Source organism: Melanerpes formicivorus, unplaced genomic scaffold (genome assembly GCF_026170545.1).
Source record: "Melanerpes formicivorus ecotype bairdi unplaced genomic scaffold, bMelFor1.0.p_v2 SCAF_35, whole genome shotgun sequence".
NCBI classification, from domain to species: Eukaryota; Metazoa; Chordata; class Aves; order Piciformes; family Picidae; genus Melanerpes; species Melanerpes formicivorus.
Window position 1 is genome coordinate 4,302,945 of NW_027142387.1, and position 12,734 is coordinate 4,315,678.

The 12,734-nt window shown below is 40.0% G+C and overlaps 1 protein-coding gene across 8 annotated transcripts in view; it reads right to left on the minus strand.

Moving 5' to 3' along the window:
* PDE1C (phosphodiesterase 1C) overlaps nucleotides 1-12,734 on the minus strand; it is a 315,392-nt gene that overhangs the window by 223,707 nt on the left and 78,951 nt on the right. For 2 of the 8 annotated variants that reach the window (XM_068156903.1, XM_068156900.1), the window contains exon 1: nucleotides 7,657-7,818. The exons of 5 other annotated variants lie outside the window; for them this stretch is intronic. In XM_068156903.1, the coding sequence (XP_068013004.1) occupies nucleotides 7,657-7,718 (62 nt within the window). In that variant the 5' untranslated portion in view covers nucleotides 7,719-7,818. Of the gene's footprint in view, nucleotides 1-7,656; nucleotides 7,819-12,734 lie in introns of those variants that run through there. One more of the 8 variants, XM_068156899.1, reaches the window with a different exon arrangement.

The following is a 12,734-nucleotide window of genomic DNA, read 5'->3' on the forward strand; positions in this document are numbered from 1 at the left end:
TCTTGTAAATCTCTAGGAAGTCTTACTTCAACAGGATATCAGTTCCTAATTATGTACTGAAAAATCTGAAAATACCAGCTAGGAGCTCATAGAAAAAGCAAGGCTGCCTGCATGTATCTGTAATCAAGTTTCCAGCTCCCTGAAGATTATTTGAAGTAAAATATGCAAAACTGTTGACTGTCTGTTTAGGAGCTAGAGCAGCAAGGGGCAGAGCAGCAGCTACTGATTTTGTCAAAAGGCCACTCTCTGGAAACACTTATTCACTGAACACCTTGGAATTAGCCTTCACGCTGAAACCTAGGTGTTTAATTTCTAAGTGCCAATAGCTGACATGGTTCAGTTCACAGAAAGTTTCCTCCTGATGTCAGACAACAAAGCACACACTTGAGATCCATACATTGTCCAAGAACATGCCTACTCAGGAACTCTCTACACTTCTTACTCCACAGATACTTGCAATACCCTGTGGAAACTTGATTCAGAGTCACTCTCTGCAGCAGCAATGCTGAGTAAAGCTGGTATAAACACTGATCATGGTTTAAGCTATTTGAGCCCAGCATTGGCAGATGTGGGATGGCTTCTCAGGAGCATGAAGATTTCTCTTCCAAATGAGTTCCCATCTAGGCAGGAAGACTAGACTTTGGAATTCAGCTGGAAGAAGTCAAATACCTGCATCTCTAGCAGGATGCTAGCCTACAATGTTTTCTTGGTGCTGACTCCTCTTGAGTGTTTTCTCCCTAGCAGCATAATACGGATCCCTCAAGCATTAATTCATAGAACAATCACTTTCCCAAAAAACTTTAAAAGGCACAAAGAAAAAATAATATTAAAGAATTCTTATTCTGAAGAAATGACATAAAAATACTTGAAAAAAGAAAAGAAAATAAAAATCACTCATGTCACCATAGTACTAAAAGAATGCTCAAGGCTTCCTGACTGTAATAATCTTCTGATTCAAGAAGATCTCACTTGTGCAGACTGCCAACAGAATCACATCGATACCCAAAGTATATGACATTAAACAAGGCAACACAATGAAACCTTAAGTGCTCGTGGTGCAGGTGTGATATGCATGCATGCTTTAAATGAGGGTTAATAAAAGTTATTGACTGACAAGCAGAAACAACAGCAAAGTGATTCATGAAGACAACAGGCTAGGAAGGGATTCATGAATTGATAATAAAGGAAAGAAAAAATAAAACTAGCTGAAAGCTCAGCTCAAGAAGCAAATACTTGGCTGTATCAACTGAAACCTCTTTTAAAAGAGACACTTCTTTTCATAAATTGAAGAAATATTGAGTAAAAGTCCATTTCAAGGTGTGGTTCCATCAAGCAAAACTACCAGTGCAGACGTGTAGCTGGCCAGCATCCTTGTGATACTTTGAAAGGGGGCTACAAAGCACCAGCTGAGAGGAGCACAAATTCCTGTACTGTGTAATCCCCTGGAGGTATGACATACTTGCTACTGCCATGAATGTGTTTAAAACGCTGATTTGAACAAAATTAACTTCACAACTTTCAATGATAACAGCTATCCTGTGTCTGTCAAGCAGTTTCTAGTATGAGCATTCAGCTTTTGTTCTCACTTCTGATGCATGCAGCTACAATCTGACAACGTGAGCTTGTACATACACTGAAAAATGCACTGCTCCTTGCAAAGACTTTTGGCTGGGGAAACTGTCTGGGTTCATGCATTATCTCACCTACTCATTTATTTAACTGCCAGTATTCAAGAAACTCGTACATCTCTACATCTGGTAGGATGAGGCACCCAAACTCATCATCTTATATTTGCAAGCCCTTCAAAGCACCTGTAAGAGATGTATACTTTAAACAGGTTAATGAAAAACAGCAGTAGAATAAGCCATGCTCACAAGCTCTAACACCAGACATTATAATCACCCAACTGAAAGCTTAGCTCAGCAAGAAGCAAACTTACTACAAATTTTATTGATTAGATGCCTTAGAGTTTAGGACAAGTGATACACATAAAATTTGCTAGAGCAAGAAGCATTAAGGGTATTAATTTGACTTTTTAAGATATAAGAAATGTGTCATAAACTGACAGTTCCTTCAGAGAAAAATGATCATATGATGCTAGTCATCATTTATTGTCTTACATGAAGCACCAAGACATAAACAGGTGGCTTTTAAGAATTCCTTTTCAGTTACCACAAATAATTCCATGTTGCCCCATCTGAGCACAGGGCTTTCAAGAACAGTATTGTTATATGCTTTTGGTCAAAAAACTAAACAGCCCATTGTCAAAAGCAATTGGATATGAAAGCAATCAGCAGGTTTACAGCTTTCAAGGTCACATCAGATGTGTGTTCCTAGAGGACACCTTTTCCATATCTGAAACTACTCAGCTACTAAGTATAGCAACCCTCAAAGGCCATCTACAGAAATTATGTCCAAATGAACAATTTTTCTTCAGTAAAGAGCCATTTGAAGCCCCCAGCAAGCTGAAAGCTGGCACTCACACCGGTAACTGTACTAGCAGACCCCTATTCCACAATATTTTAAAGTTATCACATGGTGTAATAGATGGGCTAAATGTCAGGACTTTCCTAAATTCAGTGAGTAGACACACAGCAGAGATTTCTCTGTGTCAATTTAATTCTAGGAGGAGATGTAAAGAAACAGGTGCAGTAGCTGAAAATCAGAGTTGTCCTTATAGAGTTTCTAACCTTTGCTTCGAGCAAGAATGTGCAAAATGTTTAAACCTTAAATACTGGTTACACATTGCAGGGGGAAAACATCATGCCATTAATAAAGCCAAAGGACAGTGAGATTTGAAAGAGGGTGAAATTACATCTCATAGATTTGATTGATACACTTATTTCCAATAAAGCCCCTGATGCTGACATCAGTGTTCACTAACATCTTTAACCATGACTGTGTTGGTTACTGCAAGCATTTCAAGTATTTGGAGGAACAGGACTGTAGGACTCTCAACTCAGCCTCTACTCTGACAGACACTGGCATACTGCATCAGAGGAATAAGTAGCTCAACCATAGAGCATGGCAGAGGGAAAGAACAGAGTAATGAAGTACTCTGAATCCCTTGAGGCACTCTGATAAATGTGGAACAATATCAAATTGGTCAGGGGAAAAAAAAAAAAAGGAAAGTGGGAAAAAAAAAAAGAAAGTGGGAAAAAAAAAAAAAAAAGAACTGAATAATTTAGAGACAAAATGGAAAAGAAACAAATTAGCAAGTCCCCATCTCTTCCTCTGCAGGGTCATAGTCCTCCCAGCTTCTCCAGGCAAATGGTCTATGAAGAGCAATAATACTGGCCACTCACACCTATCTATCAAACAAAATATCCCAATGCCACTGCATATGCTATCACCAAAAGCCTGGGAAGGGCTCAACAGGCCTCAGCCATCTGTGGGTAAGGACTGATCTAGTCTTGACAGAGAGGAAGGAAGCAGTCCCTCTGTGAGGATGGTCACTTACAAAGCAGAGCAGTGGCAAGGGCCTCTGTCTTGTCCCTCACCCCCGAGGCACAATCTCAGGTGAAGGACAGCAGCTCTCTCCTCTAGCCCATTTCCAGAATGGAGGCAGAAAACAGGGGTAGGTGGGAAGGTGAAGCCCAAATTCTCCCCAGCTTTTCCCCTCCCTAGTTTCAGATGAGCAAAGGGTTGTAAGGTGGAGATAAGGGGCAGATACGTGCCAAGAGCAGTGGGTTCAGAAAAATTCAGACAGATGTTCACCCTTGGGAGTTTTGAAATCACATCTAGCCCGGAATATAAAGTCCCAGTGTTGGGGTGATACCAGTACATCACCCACCAGCAGGAGTGACCTCAAGCAGGGGGAAGCAGAAAACATGCAGGAAAAATTACACTTGATCCTGAAGCACTTAAGATGGAGTAATTTTTTTTAAGTGAATGTGACAGTAATGTTCCTGTGAACAGGCTGTTCATCCCAGAGTGTGAATGGCTGGATCCTGGGATTACAGAGAAAGGAACTGGAATGGTCCAAGAATGTAAAGATTAAAGCACCTACAGCACACAAGAATGGTAAAGAGGAACACTGCATGCTTTCGTTCAGAGATATGTGGATTCCTTTTCTTTAGGGTGGCAGTATTTTTGTACAGACCACAAGTTATCTTCTGGAACATGTATTCCCACTGCATAATATCACTGAAGTTAAATTGTTAGAAGAATAATCTATATAATGATTTTAGCATCATGCAGTATTTGGAGGCAGCGCAGTATAGGCGGGTGGAGATATGATCTATAGATAGAAAATGGTTCTTCAGAGGCAAATGATATTCAGAAAGAACAAGTTTTACTGGTAGTATGCTCAATAGTATCCAAACATAAAGAAAATAAGGAACATAAAGAAAATAAAGCACAAATCTTTCATGCTTTCATTTTAAAAGAGCTGTGAGCATGGCTTAGCATCATTTTGGCCAGCACCATCTGGCATCTCCCAATAACATCACAAATCACATTTCTTAGTTCACATGTACTTATTACACCTTTATTATCTGTTACACTCATGTGTTACTGTGCTTTAAAAGCAACGGACATAAACTCTGGCAGGAGTTGCTCATAGGTTATGACAGCTGTGTCCAGATGCCTGCATTTTGTTGCTGCCTTTCCACTTCCCACCACAGCCACATAAAGTTTGATTCTGCTGCAAGAGGTGCACGTCACACTAAAGAAACACCTTATGGCTTGCATGACTGATCAGCATTGTGGATGGGGTGGCAGAAGCACAGTATTTAAAAAGAGAGTTGCTCATCCCAGGGCAATTGTGCACAATTCTGTCCAGAAGCCTGCCAGGCTTCGGTACCTGCAGACACCACATGGTCTTCATTACCCAAAGGCTCATATCATGTACAGTTTCCAGAGAGGATATTATGAAGACAAATAATGAACCTTAATAGAGGTGAAGAATCATTGCCTGGGAAGTAACTGATGGATGTAACACAAAGGGGATGGCTTTTCTGTGTTAAAAGACAAACACAGATACCGTAATGTGAGATACAGAAAGCCTTGCATTGCCTCCATATGGGAGGTTAATATTACACTCTAAATAAAGGATTTCCCTTAACAAGGTTCATGGACTCAAAGAATAGACTCAACATGATTCATGGACTCAAAGCTGGTCCTTGGAGGCCCAGCAGAACTGAGATGATCGAAAAGTTCCAGGCTTCATCATTTTTTGCTACTGTCAAGATGGTATCATTGTTTCTACCCCTAAAATAGAGAAGAGAGATCCTAACTGTGTGAGTTTCCATGAATATTTGTAGCTATACAAGATGTATTTTTTTTTCTTCCTGAACAATTTTGCCAGCTCATTTAACGGGAATTCAGCTAGCAGCACTGCTTTCAATTCAGCATTTCAGTTATGGATCTTTTATACATACCATCTAAGTAACATTGTGCATCAGATCTTAGAAATATAGAAGAGGAATGAGAAGAAATTTATGTCTCTCTAAATTTTTTTTATTGGAAAGGGGAGTTGCTACGTATGCATTGAAGGAAAAATGTGGACCCTCAGGACATTGCAGCTACCAGTGCATGTCACACCAACAAATCACCAGGAATCATAAAGTAGAGAATGGCTGGCAAAATAAATATTGGAGAACACAGTTCCTTACTCCACCACATATCAAGCAAGGAACCTAAAGCAAGGCTCATCTTAAATGATCCCTTTACATGTTCAACAATCACATCCAAAGACTGACTGCAGTTCAAGTACTTCCAGGGGGGAGGGGAGGGATATCCAATGACTTTTTCCAAAAGAGTAAAAATATAAATAATCATTTTAAAATCTGGAACAAGGGGAAGAACCTAAATTAATTGCACCTGACTTCAGACACTGCAGTAACAAAGCTAGAATTTACTCATCCTATGCTACCTGGGTAGTCAGCAGTGGAAGATCTTGAGGTGGGATGAATTTTCCCTTGAGGTATGCAGCTGCCTCCCCTGAGAGGGAGCAAAAAATAATTGAAGATTAATCTGGATCCACATCTCTGATCCTGTGGCTTTATTAACAGTGTAGGGAAAGACTAGTCTTGCTTCCTTCCCATTTCTCCAGTGAGATAAATTACACCTAGTAAGAATTCCACGTAGAGATAAGATAAAGGTCTTGACTGAATGATATGCATGCCAAAAAACTTTGGGTTACAATCATCCTGATCCTGGGCACACATGTGGACTGTTCACTACATGCTTTTGTACAGTAAAATGGGTTTTAACAGGGGCAGCAGTATCATCTCACCATCCCAGTCTCCCTGTCTTTCACCCAACAACTCAGCAGTCAGAGGACCCACTCACAATGTGTGAAACTCAAGATACTTTATAACTTGTCAGAGAGTCAGTAGCATTTCAGTCCAGCATAATCTGTGTGGGCAGCACTCTGGGTGAGTCACAGACCTTCAGGCGGTCTGTACTAAATGTGCCCCCAAGCATTCACTCTTATGAAGCAAAACAAGATGAGGCATCTAAATCTACTTTCATTTGTAATTTTAAGACCTCTCCTTAGTTTTAGAGAATGCTTATTTATAGACAAAATTAGGTGCTGAGAAGATTGTTTTCATCTGTTCAGGAAACATGAATACTGAGAGTGTCCTTGAAGAAATGGGAGAAATCTTGTGAGCATAAGAAATGCCATTCTGCCTCAGATAAACGGTCCATGTCCAGCAAAACAGTGATACCTACCAGCAGCAATAAGAAATGGCATTTGGGACAGCACACAAATCTGAATATTCTCTACAGACCACGCTCCTTGCAGTTCCCCTGCATCCACACTCTTGTGTCAGGGATGTAGACTCTACAGTCCTGCACTTTTCCTTTCATTCTTCTTTACAGACCTGTTGCCCAAGAATTTGCCTAACTCCTCTTGTACCTGCTTGTGTTACCTTTCTCCACAGCCTCCTGCAGAAACAAATTTGAGAAGTTTACTACCTACCATAGTCAAAAATATTTTGTCTATTTTAAGCTGATCTATTCTAGTACTGCTGAATTTGGTGACTATCAGCTCTGCATTCACACTATTCCCTCAATGATATCGTATGCCTTGTTCATATCCCTCACAACTTTCTGCTCTTAAACCTTGACAAGCATCAATACTCCAGTTAGATGAACAGATTTATGTTTTCATTCTGCTAGGACCCTGGCACTCTAACTGTACAAGTAACCTTTGGACCTCTGCACTGTCTTGTCTTCATCTGTATCTGCCTGCTGAAAGGTGATGTTCTTTGAGGCGGAGTTGTCTGCCTCAGATAACCATTAGAGCTCATTCCTTGTAGTACTTCTGATTTAACTGATGTCATTTTATTCTTTTATCAGTCCATCACTTTTTCAAATAAGAAAGTATGAATCCACATATTTGTAACCTGAACATGAATTAAAGCTGCAGATGTTCAGATTGATCTCTTTCTAAATCCTGAAAGACAGCTTCCTCAAAGAGAGCAAAACAGAAATTCGTGGTTTACTAGAATGCCCACTGGAAGAAATAAAGCTGAAAATCTGGCCACATAATCAAATGCAACTATGCCAATTTCTATTAGCTGAGGATCTGGTCCACATTCAGTAATAAAACCAAATAAAATCTGGTGCCTATTACACAGCTAAAACCTTCATTTATTTTATATTAAAAAATAGAACTGATCTTGGAAAAGAAATATTGATAAATACCTGGCTCTCTTACTGAGCATGTTGGAGGACTGTGCTGGCCTCAGCAGTCTGACAGATTCCATACCGCTGTGCGTGATGCCCTGTCTCCAGGCCCTCCCAGATCTTCCTTTCTCTATTTAGACAAGGAGATGTAATTACCCACCTTCTCCTGCCCTTCACAGGACGAGGCAGGCAGCTCCTTTTATGACTGAAGCACACACACAGCAGAAAACACTCTGTTATCACTATTAAGAGTGACCAGTTAGTTAGGAATGTGGCCATGCTTGTAAACAATCCCAAGGGTAAATTGTTCCTTCCCACTGCTTCACATTCAAATGCGACTGGTTCAAATTATCATGCCTAAGCCTGTTCTCCTTCACAGACCCCCAAGAACCAACACTGCTATAATTTGTCCTACTTGCTTCCAGAAACTTAAGGTCATCCCCAATTTTGAACCATTTTATCTATAAAGCAAAATTGTTTTCCAAGGGCTTTTATCAGCAAGCTGGGAACATGTACACAATGTCTCTTCTTTCACTCTGTATCTGGACAAGACTTAAGTGTCAGAGAGAAGAGCTTTCTGCAACCTCTTCTCAAGCCAACAAAGGCTTCTTCTCTGATGGTTTAGTAATACTTCACCATCCAGTTCCTTTCTTACCTCTTTATTCCACCACTGAACTGCAAGTGTACTGCTGCTGCTTACATGCCCATCTGTTTACAGATGCAGATAAAAGTATAGGCTACTGATTCCATGTCTGCAGATAGTAGAGAAGGTATCCTGGACATTTTTATTTGCGGAGACAAAAGAAACTGATAGAAATGTGAAAATTTGGAATTTTCTTACAAGAAAAAAATAAGACAAAAATTCAACATCCAGAATAAAAGCTCAGTATTATAACCCAGCTGGCAGCAAGTCCAGGGTTTCAGCTGACTATAAAATGGCTATTTTCACAATGCTTACTATTTGCCAACTTTGAAACGACAGCTAGCAGAAAAAGATCCTGGCAACAAAGGTTAGGAAATTTGTCAATAATATGATTAATTACTCACTGGTGAGTCTCCCTAATGACTAGAACAATGTAGAAAATGTTTTAGTTTCCGTGAGAATGGCTGGGCTCTCACCTTGTAGAATGCTAGAAGCTTAAAGAATAAGGAAAGGGTAAAAAACAAAAAGTCCAAGTTCACAAAGCTGGTGTGAATAGAATAGAATAGAATAGAATAGAATAGAATAGAATAGAATAGAATAGAATAGAATAGAATAGAATAGAATAGAATAGAATAGAATAGACCAGACCAGGTTGGAAAAGACCTTTGAGATCATCAAGTCCAACCTATCATCCAACACTATCTAATCAACTAAACCATGGCATCAAGTGCCCCATCCAGTTCATTGCTAAAATTAGGATGTTGTTTGAGATGAGGCTTCTTGCTTTATTCTGTCAAACACTATGATATTTTTTGCAGTAGAAGGGGAAAGTAAGTGAGAATGCAAGGGATGAAAAGGGAATAAACTTCAGCTTTACTTCAGAGGGTAAATGATATTTCAGAAGTTGGGAGCACAAGTTCCATGATCTTCACTATGATTTTGAATTCATTTTCATACAGAATTCTGTTACAGTGCACTCAGTTTCCTCCCAGAAATTTCAGAAATTCAAGGAAAATTCTTCCATAGTGAAAAGATGCTCAGTTTCTCCTGACTTCTTGACCCAAACAACCCACCCCACACACCTCACCACCCAAGTACTGCAGCAAAACATGCTTGAGGCTGGCAGCATCTCCCATCAACACTGTATCTCCAGGTACCTTTTCACTCCACTAAAAACCTGCCAGGTTTTTTGACACACATCAATTCATACTTTGTGGTTGACCTCAAATGTCCATAAAAGAAGTGGATGAACATTTTCTCTCATCTTTTCCACAGGGAGAAATAACTCACCATCTTGGTGAATATTGCATGATGGAATCAGCTTTATTTGAACTTCAGGAGGATCTTGGGGTTTAATCCTTCTTTTGTTTTTGTTTGGTTTTGATTTTTTTTTTGTCTTGTTCATTTGTTTCATTCTTTTTTGTCAGGTTTTGGTTGGTTGGATTGGGGGTTTTTTTAGGGGGGTTAGAGGTTTTTCTTGTTCATTGGGGTTTTTATGGAGGGGGGCTTGAGGAAAGGGATGAGAGAGGGGAATGTAATGATGTTACTCAGTTGTCATGGTAAAGAGGGCAATAAGAAAAACAATTGCTGAAAGATGACTACTCCTTTGTTTGCTGCAAGGTAGCAAATGGAACACAATGTATCATGCACCAAGCTCTGCACAAACTGAAGTCAGTCTGTTTTGATGAAGGTTTGGAATTTTATTTTTTAATGAAATAAAGTAGGAGGATTTGAACAGTCCACAGCTTGTGGTTAATCAAGAGGTGTGTGATGTTGCATCTCCAAACCTCATCTAAGAGATGTCTAAGAGATGGCCCTGCAAAGCACTTAGCAGACTATCAGCTGGCGAGAATCTCTCATCCACTTGACTCATTCTATGCCTCTCTGTAAAATGCTCAGTCCTGTCCCTCACCCTGAGACATGCATCTGAATTAATTTTTATTAACTGGGTTTGTATTCACAGCAATTTCTTTTTGCCACTAAATTCTGCCTGCCATGTGCATTTCAAAAAGGAATCCAGTGGTCAGTTAGTGCAAAATAATGCACCTTTAAATGAGCAGCCCAAATCCCAAACCATGAACTCAGTAACATATTCTGTCTCTAGTGCTGCATCAGTGTCATAGCTCAGCAAGTCTAGCAGTTTACTAAGAGCTTTTTTGTCCTCTGCTCCTAGCAGTGCACTGTCAGATCTGCTTACAGCAGTTGACTTGCCTTCTCTGTGCTGTACAGACCTATACCACCAGTGATCAGACAACGTTCAGAAGGACTTAAGTCCAGCTGCCTTGATGATTATTCTCCAGGATGGAAGAAGGACATATGAAGGTAATATTTCTGCACGTATCTGTAACACCAGCAGGGCTGCAGCTGTCTTTTTCATATTGCGTAGCTTTTGTAACTTTCTGCTCTCATTAATATTAAGCAATCTGTTCACAAATTTGGGAAAGAGTAGTCCAGTATAGAGTTCTCTCCATCATCAGGTTGCTTGCTCAGACAGTCCTCCATGTACTCTTATGAGCTAAGGTAAGCTCTGCCTTCAAGAGAAAAGCCCCGTATTATGAATTTGGTGGGACTGCTTGTATCACAGAGGACCACAAGGCACAAGGAAGACCAAAGGACAATGTAACATAAATGGTACTTTATGAATAGGCCTTAAAAGGAGTCATAATGATCTGTTTGCTTCTTATGTTACAAACTTCAGCATCACAGCCATAACTCAGTATGGTCTTGGAGCTTGAGTAGAATACATAGAATAAACCAGGTTGGAAGAGACCTTCAAGATCATCGCGTCCAACCCATCAACCAATCCAACCCACCTAAACAACTAACCCATGGCACCAAGCACCCCATCAAGTCTCCTCCTGAACACCTCCAATGACAACTCAATGCCCTTGTCCAGATCATCAATAAAGGTGTTAAAGAGCACAGGGCATTTTCCACCCTTTTCAAGGCTGCTTATAACCAAAAGACTATACAAGCATCTATGACTCCCTGGCACTGGGTTAGAGCCAGGGCTGCTGATTACAGCAGGTCCATGATCACGACTGTGGTACGATAGTTTGACCTGTTAGTTGGCAAGCAACAGTATTGAAGCCTTGTCTGCCCAGAAACATTCTTAAAGCTTTTGTTGGGAACTCAGAAAAAAAAAAAAATCAATGCTATCCAAAAATTTTAAATCACTTGAAAATCACTCTAAAGACACTTAGGAATCAATGCTATAAACCCCAAAATTAATATTTAAAAGAATAATAGTGCATCCCATTTACCAGAATGATTAGCTGAAGCAGTGCATCAGCTGGTGTTCAGGAAATGCAACGTGATAAAATATGTTGTTGTAGAGCACAAAAAATCATGGGAAACCATAAAAGAGAGTATATGCACTTATGAAAAATGAGTAGCAGTTTGCTGCAAATCAGACCTAGACAAGTATTTTACTTCCAGCAAAACATTTTAGACTGAAGACACCAGAAACAAAAACAATTTAAGAGAGTCAGCAGTGAGCCCAGACCTATCTTTTCCCTTTTGTAAATATTTAGAGGTAGTTATTTTTATCCCTTGTGGTTGTAAAAATTATCTTATACAAGATGCATTGAGATACAGTTTCATCACTTAGCGTAAAAGAGGGTCACATGTAAAAATTTCACCTCCGGTCCAGCCCATCACAAGCGTCAGAAAGATGTATAGAAAGAGTCAGTATGTCAATACCGCTCTCAAACACTTTAATGTTACCTGTTATGGAGCAAATCTCTCTCAAGAGCTCTGCCTCTAGCCCCTGCTTACATTAGGTATTCTCAGCACTCGTCCTTAAAAAGAATGACTGGCTGTGACACAGTGAAAAAACACGAACAGGGATTCATTTTTCCATGCAAGCAAAATAAATAACATAAGAGAAATATAAAGCATTAAAATAGAATGCAGTGTACGGGCAAAAACAGCACCAGAACAAGAGGACACAGTCTCAGGCTGCACCAGGGGAGGTTTAGGCTGGATGTTAGGAAGAAGTTCTCCACAGAGAGAGTGATTGCCCATTGGAATGTGCTGCCCAGGGAGGTGGTGGAGTTACTGTCCTTGGAGGTGTTCAGGAGGAGGCTTGATGGGGTGCTTGGTGCCATGGTTTAGTTGATTAGGTGGGTTGGATTAGTTGATAGATTGGATGCGGTGATCTTGAAGGTCTCTTCCCATCTGGTCTATTCAATTCTAACATTTTAAGAGTTTCAAATTTGCCTGGCTCTTTTCAGTTGCTATTGCAATTTGGCATGGCAAGGAAAGGCTCTTTCTGCTCATGCCTGCTCAACATCTCTAAGGTAGGAGCAAAGATGCAGAAGTTGCCAAAATTCTGCAAGAATAAAGTAAATGCCATCATTATCTGTTGAACATCATTTTTTATTCCTGCTAAGAAATGCAATGTTATTGTGAAAAATACACTGGCCACTTATGTCGGGCCCTCATGGTTCAA